At 55.6% G+C, this 25,163-nt stretch overlaps 1 protein-coding gene across 3 annotated transcripts in view; it reads right to left on the bottom strand.

The window, feature by feature from the left end:
• Window positions 1-628: 628 nt before the first annotated feature.
• CACNA1S (calcium voltage-gated channel subunit alpha1 S) overlaps window positions 629-25,163 on the bottom strand; it is a 29,735-nt gene continuing 5,200 nt past the window's right edge. For 2 of the 3 annotated variants that reach the window (XM_042837413.1, XM_042837410.1), the window contains 42 exons: window positions 22,471-22,610; window positions 21,749-21,882; window positions 21,059-21,211; window positions 20,620-20,825; window positions 19,993-20,096; window positions 19,346-19,494; window positions 18,757-18,838; window positions 18,404-18,564; window positions 17,585-17,810; window positions 17,024-17,231; window positions 16,650-16,770; window positions 16,217-16,331; window positions 15,999-16,092; window positions 15,786-15,855; window positions 15,522-15,654; window positions 15,235-15,364; window positions 15,056-15,115; window positions 14,394-14,500; window positions 13,926-14,013; window positions 13,577-13,684; window positions 13,057-13,109; window positions 12,686-12,832; window positions 12,232-12,433; window positions 11,882-12,040; window positions 11,500-11,610; window positions 11,166-11,249; window positions 9,020-9,076; window positions 8,503-8,631; window positions 8,156-8,221; window positions 7,792-7,883; window positions 7,275-7,434; window positions 6,746-6,873; window positions 6,221-6,317; window positions 5,619-5,721; window positions 4,605-4,706; window positions 4,360-4,484; window positions 3,858-3,986; window positions 3,266-3,456; window positions 2,531-2,595; window positions 1,993-2,090; window positions 1,417-1,521; window positions 629-1,247 (listed from right to left, as the gene is read on the bottom strand). In XM_042837413.1, coding sequence (XP_042693347.1) covers window positions 987-1,247; window positions 1,417-1,521; window positions 1,993-2,090; window positions 2,531-2,595; window positions 3,266-3,456; window positions 3,858-3,986; window positions 4,360-4,484; window positions 4,605-4,706; window positions 5,619-5,721; window positions 6,221-6,317; window positions 6,746-6,873; window positions 7,275-7,434; window positions 7,792-7,883; window positions 8,156-8,221; window positions 8,503-8,631; window positions 9,020-9,076; window positions 11,166-11,249; window positions 11,500-11,610; window positions 11,882-12,040; window positions 12,232-12,433; window positions 12,686-12,832; window positions 13,057-13,109; window positions 13,577-13,684; window positions 13,926-14,013; window positions 14,394-14,500; window positions 15,056-15,115; window positions 15,235-15,364; window positions 15,522-15,654; window positions 15,786-15,855; window positions 15,999-16,092; window positions 16,217-16,331; window positions 16,650-16,770; window positions 17,024-17,231; window positions 17,585-17,810; window positions 18,404-18,564; window positions 18,757-18,838; window positions 19,346-19,494; window positions 19,993-20,096; window positions 20,620-20,825; window positions 21,059-21,211; window positions 21,749-21,882; window positions 22,471-22,610 — 5,253 coding nt within the window. In that variant the 3' untranslated portion in view covers window positions 629-986. The remainder of the gene's footprint in view (window positions 1,248-1,416; window positions 1,522-1,992; window positions 2,091-2,530; window positions 2,596-3,265; window positions 3,457-3,857; window positions 3,987-4,359; window positions 4,485-4,604; window positions 4,707-5,618; window positions 5,722-6,220; window positions 6,318-6,745; window positions 6,874-7,274; window positions 7,435-7,791; window positions 7,884-8,155; window positions 8,222-8,502; window positions 8,632-9,019; window positions 9,077-11,165; window positions 11,250-11,499; window positions 11,611-11,881; window positions 12,041-12,231; window positions 12,434-12,685; window positions 12,833-13,056; window positions 13,110-13,576; window positions 13,685-13,925; window positions 14,014-14,393; window positions 14,501-15,055; window positions 15,116-15,234; window positions 15,365-15,521; window positions 15,655-15,785; window positions 15,856-15,998; window positions 16,093-16,216; window positions 16,332-16,649; window positions 16,771-17,023; window positions 17,232-17,584; window positions 17,811-18,403; window positions 18,565-18,756; window positions 18,839-19,345; window positions 19,495-19,992; window positions 20,097-20,619; window positions 20,826-21,058; window positions 21,212-21,748; window positions 21,883-22,470; window positions 22,611-25,163) is intronic. The other variant, XM_042837411.1, reaches the window with a different exon arrangement.

Genomic DNA, 25,163 nt, shown 5'->3' with positions numbered 1-25,163 from the left:
AGATGGAGTTCAGCAACAGCCATCTCCCTTTTATTCCGTTAACAAAACGCCCTGCTGGAGGGCAGGCATGCCCCGTTGATTCAGTATCTCTCCTGGGACCTATCAGTTTGCTGTATTTTGATAGATATTAGACAAGGAAAAACCCAGCAGTGTTCGGTTTGGATGGGCTGGAGGCCCTCTGAAGCAAGAACTCTGCCAAAAGCTGACCCAGGGGGACAGGGCTGCCCCAGTGCTTGGCAAACACGTTCCTTCTGGGGCACTGAAGTCTGTAAACCTCAGGCAGACCCCTTCCTGCAGAGCAATGACCCCTCTGCCCCGAGTGGCAAAGTTCCCAGCCTCAGGCAGATCTGCTCCAAGCTCCTCCAGTGGTGCCCATCTCCTCCCACAGGTCAGGCTGGGCTGCAAGCAGGAGGAACAGGGTCTGGCAGGGCCATGACCCAGGGTGCAGCTGCTGAGATGCAGTATGTAGCCATCCTTAAAGTGACTGACTGAGGCAGGAGCACATGGGAGTGAGGAAAGATCTCAGGACCAGGACTGGGACTGCCACATGAATCACAGAATCATTAAGGTTGGAAAAGTGCATTAAGATCACCAAGTCCAACCACTGGCCCATCCCCACCATGCCCACTAACCACATTTTTAATCACTGCCAGCTCTTCTTAAAGCTCCCTCCCTCAGCTGGTCTGAGTCTCTGCCAGCTCAGAAAGGCAGCAGCCTGCAGCCAGGAGAGCAGAGGAAGGAGGGGACAGGGGAACCCACGGAGTCACACAGCAGGGACACTTTAATGATCTGTGCAGCTCCTGCAAAGACCATTCTGGCACAGCATCACCCTGTCCTGTCACCAGCATCCTGCAGCCTCAGTCCAAAAAGCCTCCTGTGGCCAGACAGAGCCCAGCAGCCCCACAGGCAAAGATGGGGAGAGGTGCAGCACTGCTCTGTTATCCCCCCTGATGGGGTTGTACCCACGGGGCTGCATGGCAGGCAGCTCACAGGCGAGCAGCAGAGCTGGTCTGATGGGATGTGGCCACACTGAGCCCTGGGGCGCTGACTTCTGATGCAGCCAAGGTGTCCCGGGGGGCAGAGCTGCTTTCTGTGTCCCACAGTGCTTCTCTTCCCTTTAGCAGCTCCACTGCTGCTTTCTCCACTTCATCCACCTCCAGCTGACTGCTGGCTGCCATCTCATCCCTGGTCACTGCAACGAAGGATGGGTCACGGGCCAGAGCTGCGAGGCCCCCGGAGATCAGAGCCTGCAACAGAGGAAAGGATCGACAGCCCTGTGTGGAAAAAGTCTGTAGCAGAAGGGCTCGCACTCACTGCCTTCGCCCTGCTGCCCACCTCCCCAGCTAAGCTCTTCCCCTCAGTTTTCCACCATGGAATCTTACCACCCCCTTTTCCCTCTGCCAGTCTGCACATTACCTCTTGAATGAGGAAGGTGATGGCAGGGGTGGAAGACGTGTTTGTGTCAGTGCTTTCATGCCACCGGTGTTCTGAGCTGGATGCTGCTGCTGTCACTGTGTTGCCCTGGATGAAAGGAGCAAGGATCTGCAGCTCAAGTATGGTGATAATCATGGAACACCTCTGTGTTAATTTTTTCAGGTGCAACCCAGGCTGCACAAGGATTCCCATCCTTCTGAATTTCCTGGGTCCAGTGCAACACCAGCAATAGGACCAGCAGGGAACCAACCCTTCCCTCCCTACCTGGGCACTGAGGCAAGAGCCAAGCACAGGGCACAGACAGCCAAGGGCAGCAGAGGAGTGTGGGATCAACTCTGAGACCCTATTTTTTCTGTCCTTTTCTGTCTCCAGAAGCATGAGGGATGCTGCTCTGAGCTTCCCCAGCATGGATCAGCACCAAGGCGGGGGCTCCTTCCCCGAGCTGATGAGGAAAGGAGGCTCCAGCAAAGCTGGGCCCATGCAGGGAGATGCTCCTTCCCAGGATGTTTAGCCTATGACCCCACTTTGCTTCCCTTGGACTCATGCTGTCCCCTTTACCTGCTGGGGATGGAGGCACTGCCCCGATGCTGGGTGATGCTCAGAGGCAGCTCCTCGTCTCTGCCGCAGCCTTTCCAAAGGGATGGGGAGGTCAGTCTCTAGGAGAGGGAAAGGTGGGAATTGAGATGGGCACACGAGCAAGGCCATCACAGCCCAGAGGGGATCAAGACCGAGGAGACTGCATCTAGGGGATGGGACGAATGGAAATCCCAGCTCCCGCCTCTGCCCCACATTTGCTCCTCAATCCGAGTCAGGAAGGAGGAACAGTCCATGATCCTCTACTCCTGGAAATGAACATGGCCTTGTGGCCTCGCTGCATGGGGCTCCTGGTCCTGCCTCAGCCCAAGGCACAGCTCCATGCTCCACCACCATGCAGGTCTTGGAGCTCTCCAGACAGGTTCCACTGAGCTCAGGGGTCTCAGCTGGCCCTCCAAGCTGCTAGGGGCTGCAGCTCCTCCTCCTGCATTCTGTCACCAGCGCCTTCCACCACCCCAGGCAGGCTGACATGCCCCAGAATTGGAATGATGCTGACACTCACCCCGCGCTGGAGGCCTGGGTGCTGCCAGCACTGCTCTCCTCAGCACCTCATCCTCGTACTCCAACCTGGTAGGGACAGGCAGAGGGGTCAGCGGAGCAGGGAGCACCACCCTGAACCCAGGATGCAGCCCTCCCCATCTTCTCCACTCTGGGATTGGTGAATAATGTGCAGACCCCAAGAATCAGGATAAGGATGTTCTCTTACACCGGTAACCCTTCTACTCGCTTTAGGCACTGGTGGCCCTTGGCACTCAGAGATTGGTGGGGAAGGGAAAAGGTCATCCCTGCATTTCCTGTGTCTACCTTGATCCTAATGGCCCTAAGATGAAGGAATGATGAGAAAGGTGTTCAGGGCGCACAGTGCACGGAGCCACACGTTTACCATATATGTTAATAATTAGGGTCCTCTTATAGAGGAGGAAACTGAGGCAGGAAACAGGCCACGCAGGATGACCTGATGCTCAGGGAGAAGAAAGAAACACTGACATATTCCTGGTTCTCATGGCCCTCTCCGAGGACCACAACTGCTGCTGCCTCAGCACGTTGCAATTAGGTAAGACAGCCCACATCCAGAGCGCGCTCCCCCTGCATATCCCACCCTGGGGACATCTCTGGCGATGCCTCCCATCCAACGGCCAAATTTCTCCACAAAGCTTCTGCGTCTGCAGGGTCATTTCTGCACTGGCACCCAGCCCGGCTCCCCCCCCCAGCCCGCAGGGCGCTCACCAGCCCTTACCCCTGCAGCCAGTTGGCGTTGTTGACGTTGGTGTTGCCTTCCTGGGGGAAGTCGTCGAGGAAGACGGGGGAGTCGAGGTCTTCGCTGCCCACCTCTGTAAACTGCAGGGGCCTCTGGCTGGCCATGTGGGGCTGCAGGGGGCTGCTTGGCTCCAGGAAGCTGTCCACCTGGCCAAACAAACCGCCCGTCCTCTGCAAGCAACAGGAGGGCATCAGGAGACGCAGAGCTCTGGGGCCGTTCCCGTGGAGGAAATGTGTTTGGGTGCCCGTGGAATGGCAGCCTCGTGCTTGTGGTGTTCTAGGCTGCACTGCCCAGGTGGGGAAACTGAGAGGGGATGTAATAAATAACGCAGCAGCACCGGGGTGTGACAAACCCTCTGGGCTGCCAGCGCTTTTGGACACAGCAGAAATCCTTCACTGCGAGACCAGAGCCCAGACTGCCCAGGATGTCCTGATCCTCAGGGAAGAGCACTGTTGTGTACTTTTTGCTTATGGTCAGGCTCATCTCTGAGGACTGTTCTCTATCTGCTGTACCCATGCTGAGCCGCAGTGCATGGCAGTGGGTAGGACTGCTCCCACCTGGCTGTGCTCACCCTGTAGATCCCCTCCTCCATGGCAGCTTCCACCATTGCCCTCTCCAGCTCTTCCTCAGCAGTCAGGTCCCCAGAGATGGCTCGATGAATTTCAGGAGCGGCTTCTTCTTCAATGCTCCTCAGCCCAGCCTGATGGACAGGAAAGCACGGCCGGATGTGGGCTGGCACTACAACCCCTCTCACTTTGGGTTTTAGAGAAGGAAATGTGTTGGAGTTTGGTCTCCAGGCCACAGTGAACCATGCTGCCCTGCCAGCTGCCCCTCCCAGGGACCCTGAGGCTGGTTGGTTCTGTGCTTGCTGACCAACTCAGCACTGATTCACTTGGGGCCACCTCATTGCCAGAACCTAAGGGACAGAGGTCCCCATGTCCATTTTCAGCCCTGTCTCTCCCAGTCACCACGGGCTTTCTAGAGTTGGGAGAGCCCCCTTCCCCTGTCTGCAGGATGCCCCATCATGCCTCCTGTCCTCACATAGCATCACCTCCACCAACCACGCTACCAACCTGGATCTCTACAGGGTTCTTCTTGGGACGGTATCCATAGTACTCCTCCTGGCGCTTCATGAACTTCCTGAAATGCTCTTGGATGAGGAAAGTAGCATAGAATTTGCCCACTGTCACCTCATCATCTGGAGGGGAGGAAACCAACCTGATGACTTTGCCCACCATGCTGCCCTGAATTGCTGCAGAGCTGAGGCCCCCGGGCAGGGGGAGATCAGCCCTTGGGGAAATACCAGTGGGTGACGTACCTCCAATAGGTGGGATGACCTGGTCCAAAAGCTTCATACTGGTTCGCTTCCAGATTTTTTTGATAATGGTTCTGAGCTCCTCATTGGCCTGTTCAAAATTACCTGTGGGAAAAGGGAGGACAAAGGTGTTCATTCTCAGGGGAACATGGACATGAACAAAGACAAAGTGTGGAAACCTGGCCAGACTCCTGCAGGGTGTGACAGCTCCTCGTCAGTCTCCCCACCCAGCAGATTGTAGGAATTAGGCTTTGATTTTACCAAAAGTCTGTGCTCATCCATGCTCTCAGATCTCCTGTGATCCTCCCAATGCTCCCTGCATCGTGCTGGATGCTGTGTTCTCCACCCCAGCTGAAGGGAAGGCTCCGTGCCCTGCTACTGGGAGATGCTGGCCTCAGCTGGCCCCACAGCCCAGCTCCACCTCCTGCTGTGCTGGCTTCTCATATGCTGCTGCCTAACCCACAGGCATGGAAACAAGTTGGTGTGGTTTCTTACCAAAGCAGAGCTTTGCAAACCATGCTGCTGGCAAGGAAGAAAGCAACTCCTCCCCAGCACAGCTAAATTCAAAGAGGAGCCATCCTTTTCCACTCCAGTCTGAGGTCTATGCACACCTGGGGAGATGCAGAACTGGAACAACCAGTGCTATGGCAGGTGCAGGGGATCAGACTACACTCAGCATGTGGGAAGGAGTCTAGCAGCTGAGCTCTGAGGCAGGAATTGGAACTGGGTCAGAAGTGCTCCCGATCTGCACAGTGAAGTTACACAGCTGGGGTGGCATTGGTTTGCTCATCATGGTTGCAACACAAACAACCTCCAGGCTTGGCCTCATCCCCCTGCATGTGCCCATGGTCTCTGGACCAACACTGACATAAAGCTGAGGGTTGGAACAGAGGGTCTTGCCCCACCAGCAAGGCACCCTGAGGTCCTCAGACAGGGCAGGAAAGGGTGCACAACGTGCACTCTGCAGCACAAGGAGATGGTTCCCCATGCTGGGGAAGCAGACATCAGCCTTCATACCTTCTGTCTTGATCTTGAGGGCTGTCCTCACCAGCGCAAAGAGTGTTGCATTGAAGGTGACAGTGCCATCGCTGTTCAGGGGCATGTTCATGCACACCAGGCGCTGCAAAACAACCAGCAGCTGTGAGCTGGGTGGCAGAGCAGGCTGTAAGCTCCCCACAGAGGTACAAGCTGCCCTTCCTGTGAGCCTCTCACAGCCCCTGGCTTTGTGCAGAGATACGCCAGGAGAGTGTGCCCAAGACTGGAGGCTTCAACTTCCCTGGTGGAGATGAGGATGCACAGATGGGGAGCACCCAAGCACAGCTTGGAAAACTCTCTGCAATGAGGGTTGTGGGGGAGCAGCACCTCAGTGCCATTCCCTGGGGATGGAGATGGGCTCAGACAGGTCCTGAATCCCAGAACCCTGAAATGCATCAATTCCACCCAGGTTGCAGTATTGCTCATTTCCCTGACAGATCCTCCCCAGTAAATACCAGAAGTCGGAGTATGAGCATGAATGAAGACAGTGGAAGCCAGCTGAACTCTCCTCCTCATCCTCCCAGGGGAGGATGCAGCCTGGGAAGGTGCTCTTGCCCACACCCTCCCATCTCTTTGGCTCCTACCTTACAAGCTACACGGTGAGGGCAAAACTTCCCAAAGCCCAGGGGAGGTTGGATACGTCTCAGCAGGGTCACCACGTCCAAGTGCTTGATCCTGCCCCTGGGGAGGAGACAAGCTGTGTCAGCAGGGCTGTGGCATGCAAACAGGGACAAGGTTTTGAGCAAGGGCTGTGTGGGATCATCTTCATGGCCTGCCCTGTACTCCTGTGGTGGGTAAATCCCTTCTCTGTGCTCCTTTTGGGGGAAATGACTGCTCCCCAAGGCAACAGATGGTAGATAAAGGTGAGCAGTGCATGGAAAGAGTCAGCAGCAGCATCTGGACTGGATGAGGCTAGGACTGGGGGTCTGGTGTCCCCAAACCTCCTGATGGCTTATGTCAGTCTGGGACAAGCTGGCAAGTCCACACACACTTCTGCTGTGGAATGTAATGCCAGGCAGCACTACAGCTCACTCTGCCCTGGGCTGCAGCAAAGGGCAGCCCCAGGTCCTGGCGCTGCTCTCCACCTGCCATGCCACATGGTCACTCACTTGGCTTCGGGGTCGTACTCAGCCCAGATCCGTTTGAACTCGTCCAGGTGGTGTGGGCCCAGGATGGACCAGTCACGTGTGAGGTAGTCAAAGTTGTCCATGATGACGGCCACAAAGAGATTAATGATCTGAGGGCAAAGGAGAGGGCTGAAGGTTGCTGTCCTGGGTCAGAAGGGGCTCACAGATGTTCCTGATGACCCCACACGGAGCTGAACCTCCCATCTGAGAGCATTATGTGAAAGGCTGCAGCAATTCGGGGCAGCTCTCCCCCTCCACCCGCATGACACAACATGGACATCAGCGCTCGTCTGGACGGCAGCACATGGAGCTGTGTGATGGGACTCAGGGGATTTGGGGCCTCAATGGAGCGCGGCACCAGGCGCAACACGGCCAGGGAGATGGGCTGGGGGACTTGTGCCTCTGGGAGGAAGGCGCAGTGGTCAGCCCCAGGAGATGCTCAGCAGCCAGGAGCTGCCCCGAACCAGGAGCGGTGTGTGAAAGGGAGTTCAGACTGCAGCAGCTGCCATACCAGGAAGGCACAGAGCATGTAGAAGCTGATGAAATAGAAGTAGGCAAAGCCCGTGCCACAGGTGTACTCCTCGCCCTCCGCGTAGTCGGACTCAGGGTCGCACCGCTTCCCGTAGCTGCAGTCCAGCAGGATCTCCTGCCAGGCCTCCCCCGTGGCACACCTGGGGAGAAGGGTTGCTGCTGGGAGCTGTTGTTGCATGCTCCGCTGGGAAGTGTTTGGAGTCAAGGGAAGCCCTGGTCTGCTTCTTTGTTCCCCCTTTTCTGAAAAATTCACTGATTAAAATCTAGCCTTGGAAGGAAACATTCAGAACAGAAACCCCACAGGACTCCTGGTCTGCAGCTCAGCCGCACCAGGGAAAGCAAGAGCCACTCCTAAAATGCTTCCATTCCTACAAGACATTTTTCTTGAGGAAAGCAAATTAAATCAGCTGCAGAAACGCTGGTGTCCCTTACTCCAAACCAGAGGGCTTCCACACTGACCTGCAGCCCAGCTCCCCTCTGCAGCTGCCAGCACTGACCTGAAGAGCAGCAGCACAGCTTGTGGGAAGGTTTGGAAGTTGTTGTTTCGGTTGATCTGGGTTCCATCCACCATGGCAATCTTCCCAAACATCTGTAAATCACACCTTCAGGTCTCCAGCATCCTTCCTCAGGCACTCTCTACCTTCCAAAGCCTCTGTCTTTAAGTTCCCTTTCTGCTTGTTCTTTGGGTGCTGAGGCTTTTGGGATTGGGTGCATCCTTGTAGACCAGGGCAAAATGGTCCCAACATATGCAGTCCCTGGGAGTGGCTGGCAGAGAAGCCAGTCCCTCTCCATCTCATCTCCCAGATGCTACCAGGCTGAGGTCTATCTCTGTTCAAGAGGAATTCCCTGTGCCTCTCTCACCTGCATCCCAATCACAGCATAGATGAAGAACAGCATCACGATCAGCAGGGCAACATAGGGCAGAGCCTGTGACAAAAGGACCACAGCGTGTGAGAGACATCAGCGTAGGACCAAAGTGACCCAGGGACAGCAGACTGGCTCTGGAGCTGCTCAGGGGTCAGCACTTTGGCCTGCACATGAAGAAAAGACAGCTTTCTGCCCCCCTCAGCCCCCAGACACCCTCCCACCAGCCTCACTCTCCAGTTCTCATGCACGGATGCCCAGCTCCCTGCAGCCTGAGGGGAGGAGTTCTCTGCCAGCCCAGGGTCGATGCTTGTCTATGGAGGGGAGTGCTGTTCCTCACAGACCTGGAAGGATTTGATGAAGGTCCACAGCAGGGTCCTGACACCTTCTCCCCGGCTCAGCAGCTTCACCAGCCGCATCACCCGGAACAGCCGGAAGAAAGTGATGGAGACACGGGAGTTGTCATCTGGGTCCTGCAGGCAGAAGAGGACAGCAGACAAGAGAGGAACGGGGGGGGTAGGGGTCCCCAGTCCTCCAGAGATGGGGCACTCGCAGCTTCTCTGGACAACCTCTTCCAGTGCCCAGCACCCTGGCACCCCCAAGAAGATTCCCTGGGGGCAACTGGGGGCTCAGGGATGCACCAGCCTCCAGTGCTGCACGTGGGCCCCCGACAGGCAAACTCTACCCGTTGGCACTTGGGCTTCCAGAGGGGAGATCTGCACACCAGGGGAAAGCAGCAGGGCTTGGTGTGTCTTCATGACATGCAGGACACGTGCATGTGCTGGCCACAGGAAGGCTGGCAAGGGTAAGGGCAGCAAAGGGGGAAGGGAGCCACTGCAAGCACATGCAGCTGATATTTACAATGTTATCACAGCCTCCGCCAAGGCAGTACAATCCACCACTGGATGCAAGAACAGTCTGTCAAGAGAACAAGAGAGTCAGAAGGGAGGCAGAAATGAGAGAGGAGTGATTGCAGAAGGTGGTGGTGCAGACACAGAAGAAAGAGTAAGACAGAAACTGGGGACAGGAGGAGGAGAATGAGTGAGGAGCACAGGGGAAGGATGGGCAGGAAGCCAACAATGGGGCTCATCAGAAAAGGCACTGTGTCTTTTGTGGGGCTGAGGCAGCAGACAGATGGCCATAGGAACACAGTGACCACAAGGGACTTATCACCTCCATGCCCCATTGCACCTCACCCATGCACCTGGAACAGAGACACACAGGCCAGGAAATCTGTGCAAAAGCTCAGCACAGGGGGATTTAGCTGCCTGCCAGCAGTTACCACCAGACCAGGCACATGATGCGGCAGGTGGGATCTGGAGGCCAGCTGACAGGTTGAAGCTAACCCACAGCTCCCTGCCCTGCAGACTGTGCTGCTCCTGCTCTGCCTCTTTGAAAACCCAGCACACAGCACTGGTTTGCTGGGGAGCCAGCTCCAACGTGCACAGATACTGCCAGCCCCGTGTTCTGCACCAGGCGGCACTGCCAGAGGGTCTCCCATCTCCACTTCCCCCTTCCCGAGAGCAGAGGGTTCCCCATCCCCGGCGGTGATGAAGGCCAGGCCGGGTGGTGGGGCTCTGGACAGCCTGATCTACTGCCTGATTTAGCGGCTGGCAACACTGCCCACAGCAGGGCGGTTGCAACTGGATGATCTTTGAAGTCCCTTCCATCCCAAGCCTTCCTTTGATTCTATGAATATCCCATGGGGTCTGTGGGAACCTGGTGATGGAACAACAGTGAGAACCTGGGCTCTGGGAGGAGTCGAGGTCTCCTGATAGCACATTCTCATCCCAGACAGACAGAGACATGAAGGAGTGGAAAAGAAGCGGAATGGAAAGAGAGGAAGAAAGGACAGACTTTGCAAACCAGAGCCTTGGGGCACTCAGGAGTGGCTCAGCACTGAGAGTTGGGCGCAGACTTCTTTTGTGAGGGTCACACTTTTGACAAAGCACCAGCCACCAACAGCCCTGCAGCAGCAAGGCGAGCAGTGGTGGATGCAGTGATTGCACACAGCTCCTGGGCACTCACCGGGAGCACAGCGAGGCTGAGAAGCCCAGAGGCTCCAAGAATGGCCATGCAGGGTGGAACATCTGAGGCTCTGTGAGCCCTGGAGCGTCCTCGAGGGAGGAAGGTGGTTTGCCAACAAAGAGCCCCTAAGCACTCTCTGCCCAGCACTGAGAGCAGCCGGAGGTCACTCAGCACACCGTGGCTGTGGCACCTGATCCTACAGTGCTCCCAGTTACTGTGGGATGCGTCAAAGGCAGTGCATGACCCCCCTCCTTCCACATGGGGCGTGGAAGTCCCTGTGCTGTGACAGGCAGTGGCATGCTGGCTCACCAACGCTGCTCTGAAAGTGCTCCCAGTAAAGCATTCAGCAATTAGCCACTGCCTGCCTCACCCCTTCACTCAGTGTGTGTGGTATAGAGTTCTGCAGTAGTGCATAGTGCACACATGTGCACGTATACGCAGACAGCGTATTGATTGCTGCATACAAGGACACACACAAAGCAAATGCACTGAAATTTGACGTGTCTGATCCGCCCACAGCGCGGGCCAGCAGTGTGCTGTGAGCACAGGGAACTGAGGGGAGCACCCTCTTCCCACGTGCACTGAGGATCTGAGGATGGACACATGGCAGATTCCCTGTCCAGAGGGGCACATGTGGAAGACAAGCAGGGCAAGCGGGGCTGGGGTTGCCGCGCACTGTGCTGCTCATGGCCCAGCTGGGACCAGGTATGCTGCTTGCCATGGGATCCCAGTGTCTACAGGCTCTTGAGAAGGGAGGGCACAGAGTGACATGTTGGTAGGCTGGGTACAGACCCCTGTGTCCATGAAATAGCCATGCCACAGGCTGATCCTGGCTTGTCCCTCCTCAGAGCGTGGCAGAGGGAGAAGAGAGGATGGCTGTGCCCCACAGAGCTGAGGCATCACCAGCTCACCCTGGGGCAGGTGCTGCAGGCACTGATGCTCCTTGGGACACCCTCTGCCCGACCAGTGTGACACTTACATCAATCTCGCTGAGGATAACATCGATGATGCTGCCAATCACTATGAGGAAGTCGAAGACATTCCAGGGGTCCCCAAAGTAGCCCTGCCAGGAAAGAGCAAACCTGTGCTGGAACCCATAGAAATGAGAGTCTAACAAGAGGGGCTCAGCAGACCCCACACCTTAGCTGCCAGGCTGTGGTGCTGCCCCAAGCACAGGGCTGGCAGAGCCCAGCGGTCCACCAGCAGCAAGGAACACCAGGAAAGTGAGCAGCCCAAATAGCACCACCCAGGATGAGGAAGACCACCTCACTGCAAAATGCAATGCTCTGTGAAAGACTGTGCCTTGCTCTCACCTTGGCTTTAAAGGCCATGAGCTTGAGCATCATCTCCAGGGTGAAGAGGACAGTAAAGGCCACATTGAGGATGTCTGAGACGTGGTTCATTTCTGCAGACTGGTTGTAATGCTGAGAAGGCAGGAGAATCCCATTAGCCCACAGCAGTCCCAGCCTCCCCTGTAAGCCCAGAGGCGTGGCTGCATGAGGTCCATCCTCTTCCAGACCCATGGCTCAGGAGGGGTCAGCAAAAATGAAAATCCACTTCCTGCAGCTCCCCTCATCCAGTCTGCCCCACTTTGTCCCTTGCCAGCAGCGTGGCCATGTAAGAAAGACCCCAGGAAGGGTTTCGGGGAGCCATGGACACCCCTCCACCTGCCGAGCCCTGCACTCCATCCCTTACCTGCATGCCCAGGCAGATGGTGTTCAGCATGATCAGGAAGAACATGAGGTACTCAAAGTAGGAGGAGGTGACCACGTACCAGATCTGGTATTGGTAGGGGTTCTTGGGGATGTACCGCCGCAGCGGGCGAGCCTTCAGAGCGTACTGCACACACTGGCGCTGGGGAGAGCAGGGCAGTGTGACCACATGGAGCTGCACGGGGCAGTGCCAGGGCACAGGCACAGAGCCGGCGTGAACTGAACCTGGGGAAGGGTCAGTTCATCCAGGGCAGCAGTGCCAGCACCCAGAGCTGATGCAGTCAATCAGAGCCGGGGCTGGTCCAGCTCACCCCATCCCAGCAGCTCCAGTACCTGGTTCTTGTCCAGCTCGCAGTTCTTGTACTCGCTCTCCCCCTGCTCCTGGAAGGTGACAATGACAAAGCCCACAAAGATGTTCATCATGAAGAAGGCAATGAGGATGATGTAGATGATGAAGAACATTGCGATCTCCACCCGGTAGTTGTATATAGGGCCTTTGTTCTCATCATTAGTGTCAATGGCCCTGTACAGCAGCCTACAGGAGGGAAAACAAGGCAATAGAGACCCCGGTTAAGTGAGGAAGCCCATCTGTCTTCTTGAAGGACACGGAGAACGCTGGGGACATCCTAAATCCAACAGAGGTGGAACAGGAGATCATCCCATTGGCTCCACAGCCCCTACCAGGTTAGCCCTGCTCCTCAGCCCGGGCAGCTCTTCTTTCCCTGGTAAAGGCTCCCCAGCTCACAGCACAGACCCGGCCCTTTGGCCCTGCACACACCAGACTCACTCTGGCCAGCCCTCGAAGGTGGAGACAGTGAAAAGCGACATCATGGCTGAGAAGACATTGTTGAAGTGAAAGGCATTGTGGAACCAGACCCGCTCCTTCAGCTCGATCTGTGTTGGGTCCCCATCCACGTAGTTGATGAAATGCCCCCTGCAGCAGAAGAGATGCGGTACTCACCCAGCACAGCACCTGCCCACCCACTGCTTACCCCTGGGAGGGGACGTGACCTTGTGCTATTTTTGCCCCAGGATGAGGGGCAGCAGCACAGGACCTCCAGCCCCTTATTTTTATCTGCAAGATCCCCCTGCAGGCACAAAAATGTCCCCATACTCTCTGCTGCTGCCCCACTGGGCTGCGCTGCGGGGAGCTCTTACCTGCACTCCTTCTCTGTTAGCTTGGAGGGATCTGTGCAGCTGTAAAACTTGCCCTGCATTTGACAGAGATCAGAAAAAGCTGTGATTTTGCTGTGAGCTTTGACTTTTGCACAGACCCATCAGTCCCTTCCCAGCCACCATGCTAGCTCTGGCCTCTGCCTCAGCCCAGCATGCTTATGTGCTGCCAGCACAACCCAGCCTGGCGCTTACAGGGCGCCCTGGGGCAGGGCAGACCCTTTGGTCAATCCTAGGTCAAGACAGACAAACGCTGCCTAGTGATGCAGTGGCAACGTTTCTTCCAGAGCCCCAAGCTGAGGCATTACCAGCTCATTCTGCCTGGCAGCAAACTACTTGGAAAATAAAGAGGCAACCAAAGTAAATGAACTGGAAGTTAACACATGCTGATAGATCAGTTCAGTCTGCAGGGAGTCCTGGAAGCTATCCCCACATCAGTTAGGAATTTGGGCTCAGTTTTTAGAACAAAGCTGCCCATCTCCTGCCCATCTGAGACATCTCTCACCTTGAAGAGCTGCACCCCGATGCAGGCAAACATGAACTGCAGCAACGTCGTGACGACCACAATGTTACCAATGGTTTTGATGGCCACGAACACGCACTGGACCACGTGCTGCAGAGGTTGAGGACAGAGGACACGTGAGTGTGCTTGCGGCAAAGTCTCACCTTCTGCTCCTGGCCCACTGACAGCAGGGACAGACGTGTAAAGCAGGAATCTGCTAAGGGGCAGTGGATGGAGCAAGCTCCTTCCATAGATGGGGTGTGGGAATTGTGCTCCCAGCCCTGTGAACCCTACAGGGCGCAAAGCCTGACACATAACCTCCCATGGGTTGAGGACCCCAGCCACCTCTTACCTTCAGACCCTTCGCTCTGTTAATGGCTCGCAGAGGCCTCAGCACCCTCAGCACCCGGAGGATCTTCACCACTGAGATGGTGCTGGACCTGAGGAGGAAGGCAGGGCTGAGACAGAGCAATTCCCTCCATGCTGGCACCCCAGCACAGCCCCAGCAAGGCTCCAGCACTGAGGGATGGCAGAGATATCACTGCAGCCATCATTCCACACCAGGGTTAGGGACACCACCGCTGGGACAAAGTGACTCCAGACTGAATTCCCACCCAGAACTTTTCCTTTGTTACTCAAGGAGTTTGCCTCCCAGCCTCCCACCCATGCCTGATGGCCACAAAGCTACAATTTTTGGGTGCTAACACGCCGCCCAGGGTTAGCAGCTCCTTTTCTACCCAACAGAACAAGCTGCACCACCCCAGCTGCCCCACCAGGCAAAGCAATCAGTGCCTGCTCCACAAAGCATGGAGGTGCTTACTCAAATCCCATGGAGACAAGGGACACAGCAACCACCAGCAAGTCGAGGATGTTGAATGAGTTCCTGCAGAAGGAGCCTTTGTGCAGGAAAGCACCGTATGCTGTCATCTGGAGAGCAGAAGCAGTTAGCAGAGCAGCAAAGCAGGGCTCGGGGCAGTGTCCCTCTGCAGCCCCAGGCAGACAGGGTGCAGGGAGCTTCTTGCAGCTCTGCGGGCTCTGTGCTGCTCCCACCCTGGCTCTGAAGCCAGGCAGACAGCTGGCTGCAGCTGGAATCCTCTGCATAGCACTGGCTGGAAGCAAAATTCTTCCAGTCATTCAGCAAATTGGAGAAGAGTACATGTCTTACAGTGAGAGCAATATGCAGCAGCTGCTTGAATTACTGTTTAACTCACAGATTGTCATTGCTTACTCTTTCTGTTTTTTTTTCTTCACAAAAACGCTGTCGCTGTAGCCCATCTGTCCCAGCACCACAGCACAGCTGACACAGCTGCCTGACCTGACTGCACAAGGCCCCTGGGGCAGATCACGCATTGCCAAGGCATCACGAGCTCTGAGAACTCTAGGCTCAGCTAACAGCTTCCCCTCGTGGGGACTGGCGCTTGTACCCATGGCCAGAGCACATCTAGACCCATGTGCTGGGACCACAGAAGCAGAGAGAGTTACCTTCAAGACAATTTCAACAGTGAAGACAGAAGTGAAACCGATGTCAAAGTATCCAAGAATCTGGGGGCACAAGCACCAGAATTAGATGAGAAACGCAGCAATTTCAAAAGGCCTGCCACTGTTTTTTGCCCTCCGCTCTGCGCATGGAGGAGCGCAGCCCTGCAGAGCCACACAGGCACCTGGTTGCGGAACGACTCGGCTCGGATGGGATCCTCAGCTGCCAGGGAGATGCTGCTGAGCAAGATGAAGAGCAGGATGAAGTTGGTGAACCAAGTGGCGTTGACGATTCTATGGCACAGCATCCGAAACCTGCAGGAGACAAAGACAGCGTAAGACACTGCAAGAGGGACATTAGGTGGGAGCCATGGTAGCCAGCAAGAGAATTCTGGCTAAGTCTTGAGAACAGAAAGGCCCCAGGCACAAAGGGATATCTGTGCCAGTAGCAGGGAGAAGGCTCAGCGCTTACTTATTTGTTGGGCTGAAGATGAAGAAGGAGCTGGCTTCAGGCATAGGCACAGCCTTCTCTTTCAGCTGGAGCTCTGCCAGAGGACGCGGCCGAGGACTCAGGGGGATTTCAGGCTCATCCTCCTCATCATCACCTGCAGGGTGGTCAATAGGAAGTTTTGCAAGAGAAGCAATGTAACCTCAGTGCCCCGATGTCGTAACCTTCACTACACAGCCAGGCTGCAGCAGCGTCCCTCTGCAACATCCCCACTATTTCTGGACTGACCTGGGAAGTCTGCGGAGGGGTAGGGATCTTTGATTTCATTGACATTGGATTCAAATTCATCCACTTTCAACTGAAAGAGAGACCGAGAGGCAGACATGCAGGTAAGTGTGCCATATTCAGGTGAGCTCCAAGCCTTTGTCAGCCCTGGCTGGTGGCAGGAGGCACCTGCTTCTCCACCAAGACCTCCCCAGGGCCCAACCCACCAGCACTGACCTTGGCTGTTGTGGGAATCCCTTCTCCCTTCGCCTTCTGCTCAAGCTTCTTTGCCAACATCTGTTTTTCATCTTCAGACTTTTCTGGGTAACCTCTGAGTGGAGGGCAGAGGAAAACAAGGACAGAACTCAGGGCAGGGGCACAGGTAATACCATTCAGTCCTGTTGTCCAGAGCACCTGGCTGGGGAGTTCCCACTGCCCTGTGCTGCAGCACTCACCTGGACATCTTCCGCCGCTTGCGTTCCTCAGCTTTGGCCTTCTGAGCTGAGGTCAGGCTCTCAGCCTCAGCCAGATTATCAACTGCAATGGCCAGGAAGACATTGAGGAGGATATCTGGAGGGCTAGCACTAAGGATATGAACTTGGCTGTGTTTGGAGGATATGGCCAGGGCTGTCTGCAGCCTCTGCTTTGCTCTGAGAAACCTTTCTGGAGATGAGCTCTTGTTACAGCACTGGCTGGTGATCCCTGACCCTGTGTATTCAAGTGCTGAGCTCTGGGCTGATGGCCCCGTCCTTCAGATCACTCCTTACACACACACGCACACACACACACACACACACACACACAGAGCAGTCTGCACAGTCCTGTGCAGCTGGAGCAGTCTATGGGGGTGGGACGGAGCCTGGACACAGCTTTGACGTCAGAGGATACAGTTCCCACAGACAAAGAGGATGATGAAGTAGATGCAGACCAGCATGCCGGGGAAGGATGGGCCCCCATAAGCCATTATCCCGTTGTACATTATTGAATTCCAGTCCTCTCCAGTCAGGATCTGAGAGAAGAGCAGACACAGTGTGAGGAGAAGCAGGACATAACCCCAAGCTCAGTCCTGCTCCAGTGTCGCTGCCAAGTCTCGCATCCTGTTCCACCCCTGACCCTACACTCTTCATGACCCCATTCCTATCTTTCTGTTCCAGCCTCCCATGAACCCATACCTCTCCCAATCCCGAGGAGCCGCACAGCCCAGGGAAAATCCAGGCACCCCATCTTACATCTCCCTTGCCCTGCTTGCTGCAGCGCCATACCTGGAAGACACTGATGAGGGCCTGGGGGAAGTTGTCGAATGTGCTGCGTCGGACTTCCATGTCCTCAAAGTCATACATGCCCCCAAAGAGCTGCATGCCCAGCAGGGCAAAGACAATGATGAACAAGAAGAGAAGGAGGAGCAGAGAGGCAATGGAGCGCACCGAGTTGAGCAGAGAGGCCACCAGGTTACTCAGTGACGTCCAGTACCTGGAGAGAGAAGTGTGCAAGAGGTGGAATGGGGCAACCCAGTGAATGGGCTCTGAGTGCTGGGACTCCTCCAGCCAGGCCCCAGGAGATGGAAATGGAGCTCCAAGAGTGGTGTGACAGGCAAGACAGACTGAAGCCACTGGTCCTGGGCGCCAGCACCCCCATTTATCTAAGCTGAGCACCCAGAGCTCCAAGGGACACCACAAGACTTCCACTAAGCCCTGCTCTGTCTTCCTCCTCACTCTCTCACCACATCTTGGGGACAAAGAGAATGCCAGCATGGCCTCGTTCACCACCCCAGGAGCCACTGGCACCTGCGGACACCAGCTCTGCTTCCCAGCTCCCACACCAACCTGGTGATCTTGAAGATGCGGAGCAGCCGGATGCAGCGCAGCACAGAGATGCCCAGGGGTGACAAAGTGCTGAGCTCCACCAGGATGATCTCCAGGACCCCCGCACACACAACAAAGCAGTCGAAGCGGTTGAAGAGGGACATGAAGTACTGGCGCAGGCCCAGCGCATACATCTTCAGCAGCATTTCGGCCACAAAGAGTGCAAGCAGCACCCGGTTGGCGTTGTCTGGGGGGGGACATTCAGGCCATGAGAGCATGGACCTGTTCATCTCAGCATGGCACAGCAGGAACAGATGGAGGACAGCACTGCCACATCCAGCCCTGCCACCATTGCAGCAATAGCAACTTTCCAAGGAGGACCCAGGAAAGGATAAGGAGAAGGGTGACACATGCAGTCATGTTCGAGTCCACAGAGTGTGTCTGCACGCAGTGAGTGTACGCACGGCTGAGCTGTGTATGTGTGCTACACGCCATGTCTGTGAGCCGTGCAGTGTGATAACAGCCTGTGCTGTGTGTCTGTACTGTGTGAGCATATGCAATGTGTGCTTATGTGCCTATGCATGTACACTTGTAAATGTATGCACTCTGCCTGTTCACCGTGTCAAAGAATATATTCTATGCATGTATGTGCACACAGCACGTGTGTGCAATGTGCAGTCGTGCACGTGTGGATGGTGCACACACACCTGTGTGCGTGGGTATGTCTGCACGTGTCTGACAGCCGCTGTGCTTTGCCAATGGCTGTGCAGGCACAGTAAGAATCCACCATGTCTACATGGCAGTGAGGAGTCCAGGACCCTCCCTCTCCCTGGGCCTTACCTTGTACAATCGTCAGCCATTCGGGCTGGAAATGGTGCTCAGAGGCAATGGAGAGGGTGTTCAGTGCCACCAGCAGGATGACCAGCCAGTAGAAGAACTTGGATTTCACCACATGCCTGCACTTCCTACGAAACATTCGGTTCCAACGCCTCCACTGCCGGCTGGAGAGAAGGCCACAGGGTCAGCAGGGCCATCAGTGCCAGCAGAACAGAGCAAAGCCACCTCTGCTTCCTTTTCCCGGGACTCTGCTCCTCCTGAACACACAGCCCCCAGCTCTCCCCACACAACAAAAAGCCTGGCCCAGCCAGGGCTGCCAGCCAAACCTAGGAGATGGTTCACCTGTGCATACTCACAAGTAGAGAATCCATTTGTTCATGCCCTCGATTTCATACAAGCTCTCTGTCTCCGACCCTCCTTCATCCAGCGGCATCATACCTACAGAGGGAACGACAGCCCAAGCTGTCCTTGGAGCCCTTGGGTAGAACATGCAGGAGGGCATCTCTCCCAGAAGCACGCCTGGAAGAGAGCCCTCTTCAGAAGAGACGCGGAGAACCGCTGTCCCAGTGAGACAGCAGAGACAGGCTGAGCAGGAGGCTGCAACTGTCAGATGCAGCACACCCAGCAGGCCCCAGGAACACCGCCCTGCAGCAAGAGCAGCAGCATCAGCAGCACAGAGAAAACTGGGCCCAGCTGGGATGTGAGTAAATGCAGAACAGAAGAGCACTGGCTGCAGGTGTGGAAGACGTGTTTGGTCTTTCCCCAGGCCCTCTTGGGAAACTCGCGCATCTGCCAGTGGGAGAGCTGGTAACCCTGCAGTCTGCTAAGGACAGCAGCTGAGGTAGAGCTTCTGCAGAAGCATTTTGTTTCCTGGGTTTTTAGACAAAACAAGTCTGCAACTTTTCCAATGCTCACCCAGGAACCCGACCCACAGATTGCTGGTACCTTCTCCTCTGGTCCGGTGACTGTCCATCACCTCTGCATGGGTGATCCAGTCCATGTAGCCCTTCAGATCCTCCTCCAGCTGCTGCTTCTCCCGCAGCTTCTGAAATGTGCCTCGTGACTTGGCCTTCTCACGCTCTTTGGTGAACTCCCTGGGACAAGGCAAGCAGCAGTGAGAAGCTGTGCAGAGGCCGTGTACCACAGTCCTGTGGCAGACGGGTCCTTGGACAAGGATACAGCCTGAACTCCCCTAGCATCAAGAGACCGCTCTACTGACTGTTCTCCATCTTGGCCTCACTCCATGATCCAAGATCATGGGATATCACCAACTCCTTGTTGGCTTCCTCCCCACCACCAGTGCAGCTCCTTGCTGCAGGAGGCTGCGGCTAGACAGGCCAGCCAGCGCTAAAGGCTGCATCTACTGATGGGTGCTTGTACTGCAGGAAAAGGAATTCTGCATTGAGCTAAAATCTCAGATGGTCACAGAAGCTGGTACAAAAGGTAACTGGAGGTTCAGTGTTTCTAAGCATGCAAGGAAAAAGGCTGACTGAAAGAGGACAAGGAACAGAAAATATCAAAGCTTTCTTCCCACACGGGCAATGTCCACACTGCTCACCAATCTGGCAAAGAGAACGGACTGGGGCACTTACCCACTGAGCACCCCCAGCACCAGGTTGAGAACAAAGAAGGAACCAAGCAAAATAAGGCTGACAAAGTAGATCCAGGGCCATTCATTCCCAATGGCATCGTTAACCTGGCAAGGAGAGAGGCAGACGATGTATCCTCAAAACGCTCTTCCAGCTGTCTTTCCTGGGAGCCCCCAGCAGGCTGCAGAAGCTTTGTTCCTCTGAAGGGAGTGTTTGGGTGGGACATAAATTCACCTGAGAGCCTAGCTCCTTACCTTAGTGGAGGAAAAGCCAGACCTAAGCATCTGGGAGCAGATTTACACATCAGCTTCATACCTAAGCCTCAGCAAGACAGTCTCCCAAAGACTGAACAACACGTTTTTTCGTTGGAGAAACACTGAGTGGTCTATACCCTTCCCCAAAGGTGGGAGATAGAGCTCTCTGCTGTCTGTCTACATGGAGAGCAAAGGCTTCTTGGATAGTGACACGTGGACATGCGTGGCGCATGATGGGATGTGCACCACAGTATGAAGATTGCTGGGGAAGGGCATCTTTCGGTGGGGGGCTGATCTAACCTCCTGCGTCCTGCCAGGCAGAACTAGCATTCACCAGCACCGAGCTGGGCACCCAGCCCAGGCCACTGAAGCTCACCCAGTAGAGCACTTCGGTCCAGCCCTCCATGGTGATGCACTGGTAGACAGTCAGCATGGCAAAGCCAAAGTTATCGAAGTGAGTGATGCCGTTGTTGGGTCCCGGCCAGCCACCTCGGCACTCGGTGCCATTGATGGAGCAGTGACGCCCATGGCCAGAGATTGTGCAGGGGGCTGGCTTCTCTGACCCTACTGTGGCAATCACATCTGCGGGGAAAAGCCGTAACATAAGTGGCAGGTTGGGCAAGATGAGCAGTTCCCAGCACCCCCCGATCTCCTGCAGAGGCTTTCACCACTTCCTCACCCCATCCACGTCCTGTACCACGTGCCTTTCCAGCCTGCCACACCACACTCCCAGGCTTTCTGCTACCACAGAGGCTCTGTGGTCCCAAAAGCACACAGAGGTATCTCTGACTTCTCACTCCCTGCCACAGCCCCACCTGTCCCGAGATAGTAGCAGGTCTTGTGCATCTTGCCCTTGAAGAGCTCTTGCCCCACAATGGCATAGATGATGATCATGAAGAGGACGAGCAGCGCGATGTGCAGCAGAGGCACCATGGCTTTGATAATGGAGTTCAGGACAACCTGCAGACCTGCACCAGGGAGAAAGGAGAGGGTCTCAGCCACATCTCAAACAGCTTTGGGTGCACCCTGTGTTCCTGACAGCCCCTCTGAAATGCCCCACACCAAGGAAAGTCCCAACATGAACTGAAATCTCTGCAGCAATTTCTTGCTGCTTTCCACCCGCAATGCAGGCAGCTGGAACACCCCAGCAGAGCCATTCTCCAGGCAGTGCTGGAGACTATTTCATGCCCATCCATCTGTTTTGTTGTTCTCTTCACAGCTGTATCTACATAAGCTACAGGAAAATGAGAGCTCTGCCAAGAGAAACTAAAGTGAGACCCTGAATGCACCAACCACCCAAAGGTGCTGACACCAAGCCACAGTGGGAGTTATGTGCATGCTGACCTGCAGATCCCAGCACTGACAAATTCAAGCAGCAGGGAGATGTGACACTCTGCAGCTCTTCTACATCCATATTGTGGCTGGTTGTGGACCAGCAGCAAACGGAACCTGTCCTATGGCCAAAACCCCACAGCCCCTCCTGTTAACAAGGGCCCAGCACTCACTTGGCACTCCAGACACCAGGCGCAGAGGTCTCAGCACACGAAATGCTCGCAGGGCCTTCACATCAAAGCCACCTTTCCCTCCCAGAGACCCTCCCTCCTTTGCATTGATCTGCTCCAGGGTCATGGTGACAAGCCTGAAAGAGCCAGGGCACAGTGCAGGGAGGGGAAAGGGGAGAAGGAAGGAAGGACGAGGAGGAAGAGAAGTTCATGAGGATGGAGACCAGGAGACCAGCTGGTGCAAGCAGCTCTGCCGAGCACCGAGGCGCCCTCCCGTCCTATCCCTAGTGGGCCCATTCCCTGTGCCAAACACTGGAAAACACTGTGCCCTCCTGCTACCCAGGGCAAGGAGATCTGACAGGAACTGGGAGGACAGGGAAGAAGAAACGGGAGTTACAGAGGGTTCCAGGGCAAGAAAATGGGGCCCTTGGGAGAAGGCAATGAGCTGAGGTCAGGACAAATGTTATTGCTCTCTACATCTATCTGAAAGGAGTTTGGAGCAACATGAATTGGTCTCTGCTCCCAGGTAACAGTGACAGAACGAGAGGTGATGGCCTCGCACTGCACCAGCGGAGGGTCAGGTTGGATATTAGGAACAATTTTTTCTCCAAAAGAGTGGTCAGCATTGGCACAGGCTGCTCAGGGAGGTGGTGGAGTCACCGTCCCTGGAGATGTTCAGGAAATGTGGAGATGTAGCTCTCGGCACAGCTTTCCCCCTTCATTACCCCAGGGACACGATGGAGAAGTCGAGCACATTCCAGCCATTTCGGAGATAGGCGTCCGTATGGAACAGAAACCCGTAAGCTATTATCTTGAGCATGGCCTCGATGGCAAAGAAGATCAGGAAGGCATATTCGAACTTCTCCTGGGGAGTGCAAGCAGCAGAACGCACCCTGTTAGAGCAGTGCCACCAGCCTCAGCCTCACACCACACGGCTGCAGCATCGCTGTCACCACTGCCCCCCCGGCTCTCCTCCCACAGCCTCTCCCGCTGAGGCCCCGGGGGCCGTCCTGCAGCCATCCCACAGCCGCCATGACACGAGCTGGCTGTGCCGTGGCTCCCTGGTGCCTCCCAGGTCTCAAGGCCCTCCGCCTAACACCAGACCCCAGTATGGCAGATTGAGCTGCTGGAAGGAAACCGGCCCTGGAGCTTCACCATGCAGAGCTGTGCCCGCTGCCAGCTGAATCCTGGCACCCCGCACAGCCACCGGGCCCGGAATAGCTTGGCCTCCACGGGAGCACGGCCAAGAGCTGGGTGCCCACCTGGCTCTGCCTGTCACCGCCATTGCAGCCAGCCATGCTGATGGCTCTTTCCAGGCCAGGATTAAAATGCCTCTGAAGCAGTCGAATGAACAGGGATATTTATATTTCTGGTTTTCCACAGCCCCTCTCCTCACTGTGCACCCCGTGGAGGGCACAGAGCAGCCCTGGGCTCTGCACCAGGAATGGCACCCAGAGGACAGAGGGAAGCAGCACACCATGGCTCTGCATCCCCCCCAGGGCCATTGCCTTGACAAATAGAAAGCACTGCCCATTTACCAGCAACCACAGCCAAGGCTCAGACGCGGTGCCTGCTCAGTTGCCACATCCACAAGCAGTGGGCATGCCAAGTGTCCCTGCATGACTGCCATCCTACAGCACCAGACCTCGCTAGGTCTGAGGGAAGCAGTGGAGAGAACAGAGACCTCAGCACTGCACTTACGGGTCTTATCAGGGCTGCACTGCAAGCGTTCAGCTAAGCTGATTCAATGCTTGCATTCCCCGTTTATCAGTGACGGATCCCCCACAGCCCATCCTTGCAATCCCAGACACACAGACACAGCTACCACACACGTTTCAGATCAGCAGCTGTCAAGGCCCAGGCTGGTCCCAGAATCAGCACCCAGCCATCCAAAAGTGAACTCCTGGGCCAAGAGAGAGACAGCAGGCAGCCCCTGCTACCTGAGTTACTCCATCCTTGGAGGCTGCAAGCATCCGTACAGCTCCAGCTCTTTGATGTGCTTTGCAGACCCAATCACATACACAGAGCTGGATCATCCTGACCTGTCCTGCTGGTGTCACCTCTGTAGGAAGTAGGAAAGCTCACAGCACGGTCATTAGGTGCTATGCAGGGTTCCATCAGTGCTGGTTGGAGAGATCCCCCCCATAACCTGTCCTACAGCTGTGGGTCTGGTTTCCCCTTCCTTGTCTAGCTGTAATCTGTAGACAGATGCTAATGTCAGCAGAGGAAAAGCATGTCCTGACTGTCAGTGTGTCACTGAGCTGAGGTGGGACAGCCTCTCACTCAGGCAGATCACAGCAAACCTCCTGGATTCCCCGCATTATGGGTGTAGCTGCAGGACATGCTGAGCAGGAGACTCACGAGGCCACAAAGCCGTGTGTTGAGCCAGGACAGACTTATTGCTGCCACTGGATAGCAGCAGAAAGCAGCCAGGGGACGTTTTGTTCTGGCAGGGTTGATACCTGTTCTGGCATTGCCCTGGGGCTGGGTGCACAACAAGCCCAGCCTTTAAAAAGTACTATAAAAAGCTGCGGATCTTCATAGCCTGCTGGGCTGCACAGACATGCTTCAACAATGTTAGGCGACATGGAGTAACCTGACCTGCAGGCTCTGAATGAGACCCAGCAGCAGGAATAACACTGCGCACCACACCGATGCAATGCAACACAATTCCAGCCTGCAGAGCAACATCAGCTCCCAGACCCTGAGGCCACACAGGACCCTCCACAACCCTCCGCCTCTTTCCCTGCAGCCCCCAGCCATTGCAGCATCTCGCTGCTGCTGGAAGGAATGCCTCCAACGAGGCTTTGCTGCTCTGTCTGCAGCCCTGCGCAGAGCACAGCATCACCCGCGGCAATGGGCATCTGGCTCTGCTCACAGCAGGGATTGCTCATTCGAAGGCACCAGAATGTGAAGACAAAGAAATGTGCAGAGCGGGGCTGCCAGGCTGCTGATACCCGGGGCTGTTGATATGGCAACGGGCTGAGAAAAACAAAATTGGGCAGAGTATTTAAAAAAACGATTTGTAATAAATACAAGCAGATGAAATCCCTTCATGCAATGAGCTCAGTGAGGGCCCTGCCACGCGTCCCACGGCTCTGCACCCACCTGCATCCTGGTCTCAGCCAAATCCCATCCACTGCTGCCACCCCTACCTCTTGCTTCTCCCCTGTCACTGCCATCCCCATCTCTTGGTACAGACCTCTCCGCACCTTTCAAACCCTGTCTCATTCCCATGGCCAGGGAAGAAACCCGCTCAAATAAAATCCTTTCTTGCTATTCCAGATCTCAAATTTTTGGACCACTTTAAGATTTTTCTGTGAGGGACACAGAGAATACAGAGAGGTGCTTTTAAGCCACAAGTCGCCAGCACTGCCTGCACACAACATCCACCCCAGCACTGGGGAGTCCTGAAATT

The sequence above is a fragment of the Centrocercus urophasianus genome, unplaced genomic scaffold (assembly GCF_019232065.1).
Source record: "Centrocercus urophasianus isolate 14NV4802_14NV808 unplaced genomic scaffold, USGS_Curo_1.0 seq_70, whole genome shotgun sequence".
Classification (NCBI taxonomy): Eukaryota; Metazoa; Chordata; class Aves; order Galliformes; family Phasianidae; genus Centrocercus; species Centrocercus urophasianus.
The sequence above is the reverse complement of the archived record's forward strand: the minus strand, read 5'-3'. Positions and strand labels throughout refer to the sequence as shown.